Below are 17,063 nucleotides of genomic sequence, written 5' to 3'. Positions count from 1 at the left end.
AAAAGGAACTCCTATGACGCTGAATAAGAATAGCATCTACAGCGATCTCACATTGTACAGACCCCACTGGTCCTCAAACTGCAGGGTAGAAGTTGCTCATCAGCCTAGGGTCAGCAGAGGAAGTCTGCCCCCTTGTGGTAGAGTACTGTACATAACAGGAGTTTATACCTTTCAAGGCCACTACTGGCATCAGGGATTGCAACTAGATGGGCCATTGGGCCGGTCCTGAAAAGCAACTCCTGTGTGTGTAGTCACCAATTAAAACAGTGCCCCCAGGGACTCTTCCAGGTCCCTGAAAACATCCCTTGCTTTGTCCCTCACTGGCACCCGTCATCTGATACTTCCAGAGTGTGGAAAGGAACATGGCCCAGACCAGAACTGACCATAAGGGAAGGAACAGCTCCCCTGAAAGCCCATCCTGGCTTAGCTGAAGACAGCGGAGGCAAATGTCTTGGCAGCACTTTCCTATAGAGCCCCCATTCACACAGGCTCGTGGATCCTTTTGGCAGCAGCCAAGGAGTTAAATTGCTATCTGCACAGTCCCCGATAGTCAAGAGAACTGTCCATATGACCAGTTGAAGGAGAATAGGCTCAGGGGAGGAAGCACATCTTGTGCACTGACATGCTGTTGTCCCCATTGATCCAGCAGAAGGAAGACAGAGTTCTGCAGAACACCACTGAACTAGGGTAGTGCTGGTGCAGGCCTGATGCTCGGAGAGCCCAGCTCACTGTGTCTGTAATGGCCAGGCCAGTCCCCAGCCAGGGGCACTGGGCTCTAGTTCAGGGAGCTCAGGAAAGCCCAAAGAGTCATTTCTTTTCTGCATAGCTGGTTTTACACAGAACTCGGTGGATGTAGTGCATGGTCAGTGGCCTTCTGCTGAGTCCTACGGAGCCAGCAAACACGACCCATTAGCCAGTGACCCTGTCCAGCTCCCTGAGACACTACCACAAACACCGCTTTGTTCAGCAGGTAGGGGAGGGGTTAGAACTCACCACCATCTCCCTCTGGGGAGGTGTGGCGCAGGGCCAGGTTAAGTCAGCCTCTCCACTGTCTGAGACACTTACTCCCTGCAGCAGGACAAGCCAAATGAGAGAGTAACTCGGTCAGTGGCTTGGAAGCCACGGAAAGTGAGGGGGCCTGAGCACTCCAGCTCCAAACAAAGGGCCTGTCCGTGCCTGGCCTCTGCCACCCCCACCCCTCTCTGGTGCTCAGGAACATCCTGGGCATGGCATTCAGGAACAGGCCTCACTTAGCCACTAGACTAAGTTTAGACAGGAGCTTGCCTGGCACTGCGAAGGGAAGCCAGAGTCACAGAGACAGCCGTGCTCTGGGCAGGAGAGCCGCTTCTGACTCCTCCATGAAGCCCTCTAAATAAGCAGTGTTCAGCGAGCACATGGGACTTCACATAAACCTGTGCTTCTATTCAGTCTGCACGTTCTCCTTCATCACCGCGCACCCATGGGCCTGTGACCACCCCTGCAGAGCCTTATTCCATATGGCATAATCGCTGCATTGCAGTGGTATTGCACTCTGCCTAGGGAGTGTGTCTAAAAGCAAAGGCCCACGAGGTACACAGCTTCATCTTCCCCAGCCCCTTTTGCACTCGCTTTGGCTCAGAGGTGAGTGACACACACAGAATAAAAGGCCTCTTCTCTCTGTGGGCTCGATCCTGTGCTCAGTAAGACCATTGACTTCAGTGGCAGCTGGAGCAGACCCCCTTTCTGCCCAGCAGTTTGCTCTCAAACCCAGCTAGCAGCAGGGCATGCTGGAAATACAGGAGTCCCTTTGGTTGGAACATTTATCAATTTCAGCAGCACTTCTAGCTGAGCGGCTCCACTCCCTGGTGCGTTATAACCCTGTGCTTTGTGTGCTAATTAGAGTCAAGCACAGGGAGTGTCACCCTTCCTGCTGGTCAGCTGCTCCAGTGCTTGTGACTGCCTTCTCCCGCCCAGCTCTGTTTATTCACTGACTAGTGGCTCATAGGGAACCCGAAGGGAGGGTGTTGGGGGGCAGTTCAATTAACATTCCAAACAATGTCCTCTGGGGTTTCCCACTGACTTGTATGTTCATAAAACTTTCTAATTTCATCTCTGAATCCAGGAAGACTCATGATTATAAATAAAAAGCACATGATGGAGATCAGCTGGCCAGGCGTTTTTTTACATTAAACCCCTTGGATACTACATATGAGCAGGTACATACGTATACACATAGCATGGGACCCGGGGTATTCATTTGGCTGGCAGTCGGTCCCTGTTTTATGGGTGATGCTGGACTAACTCCTGAGGCTGAGATGCACACAATAGATACATCAAATAAACGCCTGTCACTGCTTTACATTCCTCTGCTTGGTGATCATCATTCTAGGACCAATTCATGGCGCTGCTCCTGGCACTCCTGCTAGCCCAACTCTATCACTGGTGCATGATTCTAGTACCAGCTAGGATGCCACTGCTGGGAACTTCCTCCTTAACTTCCCCCACCAGTTAAGGCTGCCTCAGCAGCCTTCCCAAGGTCATTTAGAAAGGTAGCAGCTTGGGTTCTAGTGCTCAGTGCCCATGGAGACTGTAACCTTGCCAGTTTCCATGCGGCAAGGACCCGGCTGCTAGGACTATAATATTGTGAGCTATTTAGGACCAGTGAACCAGAACTGCAGCACACCGTGGTTCTGAGACCTCTACCCCTCCCTGCACACACAATGAGGAAGAACTGGAGGTGCCCTACTAAGGGAAAGAATGAGCGTGCTGGGTGGGAGCACTGCTATAAGATGTTTTACATGTGACACAGACAACCTCCTGCAGGACTTGGTAATCAAAAGGAGCAAACACAGATAGGAGAGGGCAACTTACATTTAACTCTGCCTGAAAGGAAACTCAAAAGCAAGACAGCCAAAGTTCCGTAGCACTAGGCATTCATGCAGTTAGAACACCTGTTCTCCTTGCACTTGTGGCAGCGAAGAAGGGGATGCTTTCCTACAGCCCGGTAGAGATCTAGGAGCCAGAAAGATTCCAGCATTTCCCACTGCTGAGGGTTTATACATATGAGTGCATGATCACAAGTGAACGGCTTTGAGCAGGCACGCAGAATGCCAACCCAGAAATAGCATTTAGTAGGCACTTGGGCCCTACGTAACGCTTTTATCTGCATTTCCAGCTTAAACTGAAGATGAGGAGCTAGGAGACTGGGTCTATTTATCCTCACTGTGGACAGCTGGTGAGACATTTATCGTCTCTCTCAAACCAAAGAATTTTAGAGGCCCTCAAGGGTTTAGTGGGAAGAGTCTCACGTTATTCAGTACTCTCCATTTACACAGTGCTATAGATCAAGCCATGTTACAGACCATCCTAGTCCAGGAGCCAGCCTACAGCTCCTGTTACCGCTTTCCGTAAAGGTTCTCCTAACATACGCATATGGTCAGTAGGGAATGGCAGGATGGCTATTTCCCTTAGCCCATGTCTCCAGACCTGAAGGACGCTATTTCCACCCACGGGAAACAACACATCCTTGGTTGCAGGATACAGGCAAAACTTCCCTGACAAGCTGGCAGCTGGGTTTGACAGCACTTGGCAACCACTCTTAGATTATATGCATTAGTTCGACTCTAAAGGGGAGTCACCCACCCACACAGAGTTAAAGATCAGGGATCTTCCAATATGGAGAGGCAACTCCATTAACTATACACATCCTTTACTGTCCTTGGAGATGTGAGAACTAATGCATCTGCATAGTCTAATTCTCAGCAGGCTGGTAACAAATGCAGGGCTCTGGTAATGCATACCCAGAGTCAAGAGCACTGCTGGCCATAAAGATTATTGATGGGAGCCTGTAATGCGTTTGCTATTGTATTGTCATTTCTATGGATGCTTAGCAAATCTTTGCTGAACCGTTCCCCCTCCACCCACACATAGTCTAAAGAATGAAGCCCCCCGGCTTTCATTACCCACTAATAAACCAGTATTTATTTACCCAACATGATGCTCATTGCAAGCAAAGGAGAAAGCAACTGTCTATCCCTCACTCCTCCTGAGGCATTAGATGTGGAGGAAGCACAGAGCTAGCTTTTGATTCCTCAAACAAAGAGGCTGTGCAATTATGGGGCTGTTGCTGTTACTGTCCCCCTTTGGGTTTTGGGGAGCCTCACAAGAGGATGGCATGGAAGGCCTCTGCATCCCACTGAGGTATCTGCAGAGCTCCCAGTCCAGCCCCACAGTGCAGGCAGAGCAGCAGTGGCTGAGAGCAGCAAACAGAGACACTTCAGCTTCTCCCTCCCAAGAACAGAAGACCCTGGATGCCAGTTTCAGTTTCCCCAAGAAGAATCACTGTTAAGAGTCTCCACCCTATGTGGATTGTGTCGGGGGATTTCAGGCTGGTGTCCAACTCCAGAGACCTTTAACCCAGGAGCGTGTGATGTTGCAGGAGAAAGGAAGCACAGAGGCTACATAGCCATTCTTAGCACATGAGAGGATGGAAAACTCCTGCATCCTGACTCTGAGTTAAGGCTGGACCACCTGGGAGGAACCCTCAGTGAGTGCACATGGAGAGAGAGTGCTGCTTTAACTTGGGGAAGGGGCCTACTGAAGCTGAGCACTGGTGAGCCATCCTCACCACCACAACCCCCCACCCAGCACCAACCCCTCAACCCCAGTACAATCCACTCACAGCATCCAAAACTAGCCCTGCATTTTTGCCCTGGCCCCCCAACCCTTTATGATGGTCCCAGGCAGGTAGGTTACGGAGTGGCACTGGGTGGCTTTTAGTCCTGGGGGGAAAGAGGTTGACTGCCCCTGCGCTACAGCACTTGACTTGCAACTATTTCCAGACTCTTGCCATGGTCTAGGGTTACCTTCCTTATCCTGATCTTCTAGCACCTGCCCAAGTCTATCCCCACCTCAATTCCGGCTCGTTTCATCCTGCACTGCACCCCATGTATCCCGCTCTGCTCTGCCCAACCCTCCCTTTAGCTGTTACTTTGCAGTCGTCCTCCCTCCACCCTTCCCCGCTGAGCAGCAATCCAGGTTATTCTAGCTGAGTCACACTAAGCACCTCCAGGAGATATCCTGGCTTACAGAGTTAGTAAATCACTTGTGACACTAATAATTCTCAGCACGTCCTAACATTGAACAATGCCTGTAACAGCCACGCAGCACAGCGCTTGGTCTGAGGAACTTTATTTCACAAATATTTACTGGTTATGGGGATGATTCATATACTATAGCATCAATAGGTTAGGCAGGTAACAATAATCATCCTTCCACAGAAACAACATGGTCGTGTCCGCAGATCTGTGTTTAGTGTCACCCTGTAGTAGACCATAGAGACTGTACAACGGAAGACCTGGCACAGACGGCGGATAGAGGCTCCGCTCATTCCTGTGCCAGGGAGAGAGGTTTATGTGCAAATGGTGAACAGAAGCTACATTCTAACACAGACAGAAATGACTGGCTCACCTGGGGCTCAGAAACAAGGAGTAACACGCAGTCACATTGGTGCCAGGGAGAAGGAAATAACAGCTGCAAATAAGAACATCTCAAAATGACTTACAAGAAACATCTGGACAGATGCTGGGGAGGGTTTGGGACAGGAAGGAATGAGTCTTGGGGCCACTCAAAAACCCTGCTAGACCATCCTAGGTCACTGCATGAGGCAGCATCCCCTTGACCCATGATGTGCTGCACATTAACAAGCACTCAGCCTGCCCCAGTTAGTGTTTGTCTGTCTCCGTCCCTCCCCAGCCCTTCTCATGGTCCAGCAATCCTGATGGTATGTGCAAATTAGATTAGCTTTACTGGCTCATGGTCTTCCCCTCACCCCAGCCCCTCAGACATGGTCCACATAACTCATTATGGGCTTGCAAGGTGCAAATAAGTAACATTCTACATGTGACTACGCAGACATGAGCAAGCTCACGGTCCACATCACAGCACTGCGAGGGGCCCTGCTCAGTGCTGCCATGTGTTGAACCCTGAGGTCTGAAGCACAAGCAGCTCCTACAGGTGATGTCTCTGGAAAGCACTGACCCTGGTGTATGGCAGGACACAGGCCAGTGCGACATGGCACTCCTCTCAGGTTGGTATACAGGGGTTTCCGCCTAAGAGGGCAGGGCAGTAGTGTTCGGGGTCACGTAGAGTCAAACTCTCCTGGAAGGATTAGTATGGCCTGTAGTTCCAGTAGCTGGAAAACACAGAGATCTGGAAAAACAAGGGATAAAACAGGTAGGCCCTTGGGTTCCCTGGATCCTTGTTAAATATCAGTCTCATGTTAAAACTGCTTCTTTCTGTTAAAGGGACAGCTTCCTCTCCCACCCCGCCTCACAGGCCAGACCCGGAAGCAGCTCTGGGGATGAGAGAAGCTGGAAGGAGGCCATGATTCTCTTAGATCTGGGCCCTCACTTGGAGTCAGTAATTCTCCAATCTCTCTCTGGCCACATCCCTCCCAAATCCCAGGAGCCCCCTCCATTTTCTTTTACATCCCTCCCTTTAACTCAGAACAATGGCTGCTCCCAGCTCAATGGGGCTGGGCAGAGCTTGTTTCAGCCAGTGGGATTTCTGGAGAGTGACATTCCCTTCATACCTCCTCCAGGGCACACACAGCTCAGGCCAGGAGCAACCGGCCACGCTTGAATCCTAGGGATCAAATGTGTGTGTCTCAGCAGTGATCCAGAACCAGTGCTACCAACAGTCTACTGTTTCTTGATGGGTTTATACGGATCCTGCCAGAGTGTTCTAGCCCTGGCTATGTAAGTAGTGGTTCCTGGTTCCAAGTTCAAGAGCAGTTACAATGGGCCAATTATTATTTGTTACATTTGTCTATGGAGCCATAGTTGTGCGTAGTGTTTTACACAGTGTGTCACTGCTACAGGCATCAAAGAATGTACAGCAGATACACACCAGACCACTAAGCACTGACATGGCACTTCTCAACCAAGGAGCTCAAAGCACCCTGCAAGGGATGGGAAATATTATCCCCATTTTATAGATGGGGAAAGTGAGGCAGCGTGATGAGGTGATGCACCCAAGGTCACGCACCAGATAAGTGGCACAGCTGGGAACAGATCTCAGATGCTCCTGAGTCCTAGTCTGACCACACTGCCTCTTCAGCGGCTCTGAACCTCTGGCTCCTCATCTCAGTTTCTCAATGTATGGCCATGGTCCTTAGCCCAGGAACACACATTTCTGAAACAGCATAATTAGTCCCTCATATGACCTTATGAACAGATTCCCCCTTCTGCTCCTGGAAACCCGCCCGATGAGCTACACTGCATACACAGTCCACACCAGGGTACCTTCGCCAAGTGTCTTTATTATTGTTTTCTCCCTTGTGCTCCAAGTACAAGGGAAGGATAGCTCAGTGGTTTGAGCATTAGCCTGCTAAACCCAGGGTTGTGAGCTCAATCCTTGAGGGAGCCATTTAGGGAACTGGGGTAAAAATCAGTTTGGGGATTGGTTTCCTGCTTTGAGCAGGAGATGACCTCCTGAGGCCCCTTCCAACCCTGATATTCTATGATAAACATAGCAGCAGTTAAAGGGAGCCCCATTCCTGCTCCCCGGCCCAGCATTTTATACTGTTTGCCTTCTCCCTGGCATTCAGCTGGTGAGCTAATTGCCTCATTAGCAAATCTGGTTCTTTACAAGTGTAAGTGACACTTGTTACCTAGCAAACCCCCTCCGAAGTGAACAGGCTGCTGGATTCCAAGGGGGTCTCTCTGCCGCTGCTAACAACACCCTGTTACTAAATCTCGTCCAGTTATTCAGAATTTTAACTAGACTCCTGCTGTGTAGCACCTACCATTTGTCAGCTCCATAGCAACAGTTTTCATTATTTCCCTGAACATCCTGTGCCATCGATACATAGAACAAATTACATCATACTGCATACTGATCTCTGTGCCAAGACTCATGGTCAAATCCATTCCAGCTCACGAGAGCACCTAGGTAATTAATTTGAACAGGTTTGAAACCTACTAACAGAACTCCTGCCCATGTCCCTACCTTGTCCTTCAGCTGCTGGCAGAGTTGCAGAGAGACCGTGAAGAAGACAAGGGCGTCATTTAGCCAAGGTACCACACACTCCACTTTATGGACATGGCTGACTTCATATCTTTGGCTGCCACACTCACTGCAAAGAGAACACACCACAGCTGCTCACAGACAGTGCTCCGTGGACTCTGATGAATCCAGGGGCTACACTAGCTAAGTCAGGGTTGGACTGTAAATTATAGGGGCATGTAGTGCTCATGAGAGTGAGGCTCAGTGTGCTAGTTAGCAGACATATGCCACACAGCTTCCTCTCCACAGTTCTGCCAAAGCACCTTCCCCCAATAGTCCAGTCCTAGATTAAGCAATAGAGATGGCAGACTGTGAAACCTATCCATTGTAGGCAGCCACATCCAGTAGACATTTAACTCCATTTTACATGTAGTTAAATTAAGTTGAACCCAAGCTTCTAAATGGAGAGGCTAATGCATTTAGCTCACTGCACCACCCATTTCATAGCTTAGTTTCAGTTATACTGCTGCCACCCCCAGGTGCGGAGAATCAGTATGAATCACTTAGAATTCTTCCCCTCCCTCCCCCTGTTATGAAAGAAACCACGAGGATTTCTGTCAGAAGCACATGGTTACACCAGACACCTGCCAGACATGCTGAATATGAAACTGTTTCAGCCCAGCTTAGACAAGGTGCAGTGTCAAGCATTGGCTAACCAGGGTACATGCAGGGGCAGCAGCACAGGGAATGAAACACTGATTGTAGTGGTGGGAGGTTAATGTTCTCTTTTGTGCCAGGCCTGAGCTCCCTGCCAGCCCCTTCCTCTCTAAGTGAGGACTGTATTTTGAACAGTCATGTTTGTCTGGGCTAGGGAATGAGTCATTAAAGAGATCTGGCTATTGCACCAGTGCTCAGCAGGTACAGCCCCAGCACTGGCTCACTGGAGCTGCCCTACCTAAGCGCTTGTCTACACTTACAGCGCTGCAGCTGTGCCGCTGTAGCACTTAGGCCATGTCTGCACTTACAAGCTTACAGCTGTGCCGCTGTACCAATACAGCTGTGTCACTGGAAGAGCGGTCATGTAGCCATGTTAGGCCGAAGGGTGAGAGCTCTCCCGTCAACATAATAAAACGGGAGAGCATCTCTTGCTGACATAGCCCTGTGCACACAAGCGCTTATGCTGGTACAATTTATGTTGCTCAGGGGGATGTTTTTTCACATCCCTTAGCAACAAACATTTTGCCGACATAAGTGCTAGTGTAGACATGGCCTTAGTGAAAACTTTACCTATACCGACAGGAGAGCTTCTCCCATTGGTGAAGCTACTCCACCTCCCTGAGAGGCTGGCTACCCCTGGGGTTAGGTTGGTATGACTACGTCTCTCAGGGGTGTGGATTTTCCACACCCCTGAGTGACGCTGTTATACCAACGTAAGTCTGTAGTGTAGACCTGGCCTAACAGATGCTCTCCTTGGCCAAAAATTCAAAGCTATTCATAAGCAGGGCTAATGCTAATGACTGTGTTCTGGCCATGAGTCAGTGCAGGACATCACCCTCTCCTACACATGCTATACAACCCTTCGGATGACAGTACTTACAACATGGCTCCAGGGTTATGCAGAATAGACCCTCCAGTAGGTCTGAAGTTCTACACAAAGGATGAAAGAGAGAAATAAGTCACTTAAAATCTGACATAAGGAAAACAAATACAATCAAATGATTTGTCAGGATGTACTGACAAAATGCAGCTGAGACTCACATTTACTGCTATATACAGGGAGACAGTGGTTTGAGATCAAGAAACATGGGCAGGTGTATGAATAGGAGTTAAGAGTGAGCAAAAGGCAGAGCCAAAGAGCCTCTAGCATCTGGTCCCTTCCTGCGCCTTACGAATAGTCCCAGAAACTTTTTGAAAACAAAATCCATCGCCCTGCAGGGTTTGTATCCCAAAACACAGCACCACTGAGAACCTGAGTGTGAAACTCACTAGAAACTGGTTATAAACCAAATGAAACTGACTAGCCTTATTTCCACTGTCCAAGCTGAGAAATGAAAGTGGTCAAGCAACATCGTGAAAATGAAATTAGCTCTTTAAAATTCCTTTGGTTTAAATAATCTAACATGTATTTGCAACACAGATAAGGGATTTTTATTAGAAAAACATCAATTAACTTGACTGTGCCCCTTTAACACTATAAAGGAACTGACCCAAACATATTTTTAAAATAAAATATCATGTGGGTAAATTTAGTGATTACTCCCTCTGAGGCCTGGTCCACACTACCCCCCCACTTCGGACTAAGGTACGCAAATTCAGCTACGTTAATAACGTAGCTGAATTCGAAGTACCTTAGTCCGAAATTACCGCGGGTCCAGACGCTGCAGGCAGGCTCCCCCGTCGACTCCGCGTACTCCTCTCGCTGAGCTGGAGTACCGGCGTCGACGGCGAGCACTTCCGGGATCGATCCGAGATCGATTTATCGCGTCTAGACAAGATGCGATAAATCGATCCCAGAACACCGATTGCCTGCCGTCGGACCCGGAGGTAAGTGTAGACGTACCCTGAGGCTCACTCAAATAGCTCCATCTTTGCTAAATCATCATGCCCAAACTTAAGTTTGTGCTTCCAGGAGGACCAGTTGTTCTGGCTGCATCCTGACCTAATTCCAGGTACCTAACACTAAACACACTCATCCCATGCTCTGGAGATCTCACCACCTCACGTCATAAGGTGTCAGCATCATCCAGGGAACTGAGATCTCCTCTTTTTAGCCCATGTCTCCCCTGACTGGGAAAGGTGAAGAAAGGAGACTACCTTGGTGGAATTGGGCTGCAGTGCATGGAGCTGGTAGACAGTCAAACAGAGCTTATTTAGGTTGATGTAAAAATTCACAAGGATGTCCGAGGGCAGAGCAGGGGTGAACATTTTCTGTGAGAAAATAAAAATGATTTCTGCATCAGTGACAGGACCCTCTGTTTCTAAAGCTAGGGTAATACTACCGTAGAGTCTCTTCCATAAAAAAAAAAAAAAAAAAAAAAAAAAGTGAGGCAGAGAGACGTTAACAGCTTTAGGCAAAAGAGAAAAGCTATGTTTTATAGAGAGACTGTAATAGAGACCTGACCATACATGATGGCTATTTCTCTTGTTGCACCTGACTTCTAGACAGCTCTTGCACCAACACTGTGTAAGGGAACAGAGGAGATGGGAGTTAGACTCCATAGTTTGTCTCTCTTTAGAGTTTTGCTCTGGAGAAGCCCAGTTGACAAAGCCAAAACCCTTTCTCCTGGCTGTGGGCTCTTTAAGCCCAGGTCTGCTGCTCCCTGCAGCAGAGAAAGGTAGACGGACCACCAGTACTGAGCACAGGGTCTACATCTGCTTCCATACAACGGAAGTTATACAAGACTAAAAGGGGGATTCGATTACACTGCGTACAACAAGGGTAGATTAGAATACAGCAAACCACGTCCCCATCGTGGAGGGACATGATAGCCCTCACTAGTGGGTGGAGAGAGGGAGTGTGCAGTACAGGCCAAGACTGATATAAGGTTACCGTAAGGCCGCTGGAGGCAATTTCAGGTAGGGTCAAGGTGGCTGGAGTAGTGAGCCGGTTCCGAGCTCGTGTCAGCTGTAACATCACTGCATCCATCAGCTAGGAAAGAAAACACATTCCTGTCTGAGGGCCATGATGCAGCTTTGGAGGGCGAGCTGAAGAGCCTGGGTAACACGCATGAGTTGTTACAGGGGAAACTGCATCAAGGAGTTGCACTGATTCAAGGCAGGGCGTCAACTCTGCACACACGCTCCCGCCCGAGGCTCAAACAGAAGCAAGCAGCTCTCGCTCAGGCCCCTAGAGAGCAAAGGCCTCTTCAGGTTACCCACGGGGAAGCACATTCTGTCAATTGCATCTCCCTGCAATGTTCCCAACAAAACCACATCAGCCTAACTGGCATCACTCCAATGCTCTGTCAACAACTTACTGTCACCGGGAGAAGCTTCCAGATCAGAAAGTGCGGACGTTTCATATAAGAGCCTCTGCTTTTCTACAGGATCTGCCATTGGAAGAGCTTGGAGCTCCTGGATATTCTGTTGCTCTGAATCCTAACCAAGTAGCTTACTTTAAAGAGAGTCAACTCATGCCACAGACCTCTCCCGGCATCCTTACAATGAGACCAAGCATCATAATTTGCTCTGCAATTTCTTCTAAACAGCAGAAGGTATTTGCATCCGAGTCACCTCCCTCCCAGGTTGTCTCCCCCCACCCTCCCGACCTACATGATCCCACTGTGAAATCTTCACACTAAATTAACACCCTCCTTGGCAACAGGGTTAGAAACAAAATGAACCTGCTCAAGCTGGGCTGGGAGAGAGACTGTATTGCTTTAAGAAAAGAGAAGCGGGAATTCAGAGACTTACTCGGAAAGAAAATTGCTGTTTATAAGTGTAATTTTGCTGGCAAAAATGTACCACTGTCATGGAGCCTTACATAAAAAAGGACAAGAATGTTTACAGAAGTGTCAGCCCACATTCTCCTCCACCCCACTTTACCCCTCTTCAGGGTAAGTCACCACCAACTCCAGCTAAAAAAAAATGCCCGTTGTGCCTTATGTAAGAAACAGCAGAGAAAACAATTTAAAGATTTTAAGTGCTGACAGTCATAGAGGGATCTAAAGACACTAAAAGCTCTTCTAGAAGCATACATACAAAAGAAGAGAAAAATGTTGCCTAATTGCTCTGATGGGCTCCAATCCTGCATGTGCAGAACTTTAGTCATGTGAATCATCACATGGATGTCAATGAAACTACTCACGTGAATAAAGTTATGCACACTCTTGAGTATTTGTGGAGCGAGCTCTTTCCTATGACTCTGTGACAGTGGTGGCTTTTTCACCTGGCAGGAATATTGCATCTTGAAGGTGAATTTCCTCAGATATAGTCCCTATTTTGGGAAAAATACCCAACCCAGCATTCTGGGGGAGCTGTGTTCATCTGCTACAGCACTCATGACTATAGAATGTTAAGGCACTCTGAACTACGACTCATCTTCTCCCCAGGGGGAGAAAAAGGGTTGGTGGCCAAGTAAAAACGGAACAGGCTCTTTCTCACACTTGATGTGCTGAGAAGTTACAGCCACCCGGTCCAGTGGCTAGGACTCTAGCCTGGGACTTGGGTTTGAGTCCCTGCACTACCTTGTGTGACCAGTCTCTGCAGAGATTTCAACTCAGTACAAAAAACCCAACACAGCGCAGCTGCATTAAAAGGAGGGGAGAAATGTGGAATTGGAGAGTCTGTCCTCTTACCCCACCTCCCAGAGAGCATTCTGCTCACCTTGAGGACCTCAGAGCCTGTTTTGAACTGGTAGTTTACATCTCGGTTCGTGAGCAGGTAAATTGCTTGGTTAACGTGGTTTCTAGCATCCTGGATCTGCAAAGGTACAAAATGCAGCCCTGTCAAATCAGCTCCCTCTGAAGGAATGCTAAAAGGTAGACTATCCCACTGCTCTCTCCCAGGATCCATCCTGTACCACTGCACAGACAGGAAAGGAAATGTTGATCATCCCGTAATACTGAAGGCATTTCCTCCTGGGCACTCGGCACTCACCACTAAAGAAAGCTGTTACCTCTGCCATTCTGATCATAAAATTATTGGTCTACCATTTTAAGAAACAATGGTCTGAAGTCTGGGGCCTGCTATTTTATGTCCTGGACCATCAAACTAGCACTGGTGGTTTGAAGGAGTAGTGATGTCAGGTAGTCAGATCTCATGAGCAATCAGGGCCAGAAACAAAAGTGATACATTGCTATCCAGCTAGGCATTCCCACTGTCTAGGATACAGGGCATTCAGAGTACATTCTGGTTACTGTCTTTGCCCTGTCTCCGACTTCTTCAGCTGTGATTGGATTACAGTGGCTGCTCTTAAGAATCATTGCCATAGAGCTAAAACCAATACAACATCTGAATACTCTGAGAGAACAGAAAGCATTGATTTCTAACTTTAAGGTGCATTGGAACAGCGGATTACCAACACCCTAGAGTAGCTGCTGTAGCATTTGGGTGCAGGGGAACACATCACTGGGGCTTGCCTCTTGAGCAACCTTTGATAGAATAGACCTGAGGCACATCTAGCATGAACCCCTGTGACTCCTGCAGCATATGGTCCATTAACAGAGCAATCCTGCCAGAGCTGCCCATAACACGAGTGAGGAAAAACAACGTAAAGAAAGGGTTCACTGGCAGGGGGAGAAGAGCAGAGGAGCAACTCCAAGTGGGGGTGAGACTCAGACACTCAGCACCAGAGGCTGGTGTGGGAGCTGGAACAGAGGAAGGCATTAATGAACAGGGAGGATGAACACAGAAAAGGCAGGCACAAGTTAGGATAAGAGGCAGTCGGTGTGTACAGAAAAGCACTTGATCGAGTTTAGAGCAGGACGCTGTGAAGGGCATGTTTCGCTAGTGTTTTCAGACAAGTTCTAGATGCCAGTTGCAAATGTAACAGTGAAACAGATAGACACACAGCTTTGGACTTTGTTCACGGGAAGCTTGTAGTCTGAAGCTTCCTTTCTCCCCCAAATCTTGGCACAACTCTCCTGAGTGCTACACTGAACCTTACCTAGTGCAGGCTCTGGACAGATTTACGAGAAAAGCTCTTGTATGACTTGCACTTGCTTCCCCAGAGCACACAGCTCAGAAATCTCAGCAGGGGTCTTGTTACTCAGAGGAGGGCGTCTCTAGATGGAGGAAACATGTCCAGTGCAAAACCACCATTATGGTGCACACAGCTGGCAGCTTAGATACTGCTGGCACTCGTGACATGGCATCACAGGACACTACTTTCCAGATCCCCCACCTCCAGGAATATTCCAGAACAACAGACTTGGGAGCAGCTTATGCCACTAGGCTCTGGAGTGACACACGCCATCACAATTTTCACAGCGCTTCCTCCAGTTGGCAAGGCCCACTCTCTCATGGAAGAAACTCAGGATATTTCACTATCGGAGGCTTGTTCTGAGAGAAATAGGACAAAGGTCTCCCCATAATCTCATGAAATACTATTATTCTGCCTCCTTTAGGCTCTCATATTCGTCGTCTAAATAACATTAAGAGACCAAGTCCTTCCAAAGTAAATCGAGGCAGGAGCTGTGCTTAAGAGACGGTGGAAGAATATCAATAGAGCAGCAATACAAAAGAGTCACTTATATATAGGCAACACTGCTGACTGCATCACAAAAGCTCCCTTGTGTGCAAAGCACAAACAACTCAACATAGCCATAAGCTTCAATGATCAAAGCCCAGATCAACCCAGGGCTTGATTCACCTACCACAGAGTAGCTAACATGTTTAAAATTAGCTAACATGTTTAAAATGCCAGTAAATTAGAGCTCTCAATCTGCTTTAGATTGATGTGTCAAACAAACCACTGAAGTCCAAATATGCTTATAAAAAAAAATCCAAGACATTGTATAAGGACCTACATAGCATAGAACCCCAGAGTCAGTTTTTAAACTTCAGAGCAATGGTGGGAAACTTTAGTTCCATGAGACTGGGCACTAGATTTCCAGAAGCCAGATCTATTCCAGCAATAGAAATGGCAAGCAATACCAGTCTGAAGAAGAGATTCAGAATTCTTCCCATTTGGATTCAATGGTGTTATCTGGTTTTATTCCGACTTAAGAATCCAGTTATAGCTAGAGTCTGAGGCACTGTCATATGCTGTTAGTGAGGTGAAGGGAGAAGACATGATTTCATACGGGGAATGACAGCAGAATTGTGAGCCAGCTCAGAGCCGGATGAACTGTTCTCTGTTCAGCCAGCCAAGATTCAACAGGCATTGAGAGAGACAGCTACAGCCCGGGTGCTCTGAGCACTCCTTTCACAGGCTCAGCACCCCAACCGAGAGCTTTTAGCTCACTGATGTCTCAGGAACTAGTAGCACCCACTCCTTTTTCTTCTAAAGCCCTAATCCCAACTAGTTCACACCTCTGCCCCCCTCCTCTATCACACTCCAATCCATAAAGAAAGGAAGGTGGGTACTGGTGTCTGGAGAACCACAATGAAGACCAGCCCTTTCCTCTTTGAAGGAAAGGGCCTATGCAGGCTGCAGGGAGGGCACAAGCTCAACACCAGGAAGACTCCTGATAACCATACCTGCTGCAATTTCCATTGCTTGTCTTCGCGGAATGTGAAGTGCAGGAGCTGGTTATTTCTGGGCATTTTCAAATTAATATCCTTTAAAAGAGAGAGAGAGAGAGAAAGGCAGAGATGAGAGGAGCTCCCCCACAAAACTCAGAGCAGGGCTCCCCCTGAGCAAAAGGTGCTGCTCATACCCCTTCAAAGCCATGTATCTCATCTCCAACAGATCCATTGACACTGACTGCTGAGTGGGGGCATTTTGAGCAGTACTGGTTCAGCCAGTTTTTCGCCTTATTTCTACGAGAGGGAGACGCAAGGCGTAAATGACAACGTCGTTACTGAACTGGGCCCAGAGAGGAGACTGCCAGTTCATTTTAGGAGGTGTTGCGGGAACTCTGATGATAGAGATAAGGGGCAACATAGGTGAGAAGCCCATCAACTAAGAAGGGTCTATTGCAATACCTACCGCTGAGATTATAATATTGCAAACACTAATGATATTTCACTCGGTCATCATAAATAATGAACTGTCCCAGTTTTGGAAGGCTGAGTTAAAACAGATCTAAGACTATACATCATGCATATTAAGACTGGACTGCAGCTAACCAAGGTGCCACTCCCTAACTGGGAGAGAACACACCCCAGTAGGATAGCACACGTGTAAGGACAAAATCTTCCTCCTCCTCATCCCTGCACTCAGATTTTCCTAGATACAGATTTCAACCCCTGGCATCATGTCTCAGCAGTGTGTCAGCTATGCAAGAACTGCCTTGTTTAGCCACAGAGTTGGCTGCATCTTCGTCCAGTTGCCTGGCAGTGTTTGGCTGGTACCAGAGCCTATTGTAAAACCAACCAAAGCAATGGCAAGATGCAATCACTGTGGTACCGAGGTGGCATCACTAGACAGCAACCAGCCAATCACCACCATAGAGGGCAGCTCCAGCGCCAAT

At 48.2% G+C, this 17,063-nt stretch overlaps 1 protein-coding gene across 3 annotated transcripts in view; it reads right to left on the bottom strand.

The window, feature by feature from the left end:
* Positions 1 to 5,161: 5,161 nt before the first annotated feature.
* ROGDI (rogdi atypical leucine zipper) overlaps positions 5,162 to 17,063 on the bottom strand; it is a 177,691-nt gene continuing 165,789 nt past the window's right edge. The window contains exons 5-12 of one of the 3 annotated variants that reach the window (XR_010561710.1): positions 16,129 to 16,209; positions 13,312 to 13,407; positions 11,537 to 11,635; positions 10,801 to 10,914; positions 9,584 to 9,633; positions 7,990 to 8,116; positions 6,019 to 6,189; positions 5,162 to 5,511 (exon numbers count right to left, since the gene is read on the bottom strand). Coding sequence is in view for 2 of the 3 variants with exons in the window: in XM_065411890.1 (XP_065267962.1) it covers positions 6,148 to 6,189; positions 7,990 to 8,116; positions 9,584 to 9,633; positions 10,801 to 10,914; positions 11,537 to 11,635; positions 13,312 to 13,407; positions 16,129 to 16,209 (609 nt within the window). In the remaining variant the exon portion in view is untranslated. Of the gene's footprint in view, positions 6,190 to 7,989; positions 8,117 to 9,583; positions 9,634 to 10,800; positions 10,915 to 11,536; positions 11,636 to 13,311; positions 13,408 to 16,128; positions 16,210 to 17,063 lie in introns of all 3 variants that reach the window. The other 2 variants (XM_065411890.1, XM_065411891.1) reach the window with 2 other exon arrangements.

This window comes from Emys orbicularis, chromosome 10 (assembly GCF_028017835.1).
Source record: "Emys orbicularis isolate rEmyOrb1 chromosome 10, rEmyOrb1.hap1, whole genome shotgun sequence".
Lineage (NCBI taxonomy): Eukaryota > Metazoa > Chordata > Testudines > Emydidae > Emys > Emys orbicularis.
Note: the sequence above shows the minus strand (reverse complement) of the source record. Positions and strands in the feature narration are given on the sequence as shown.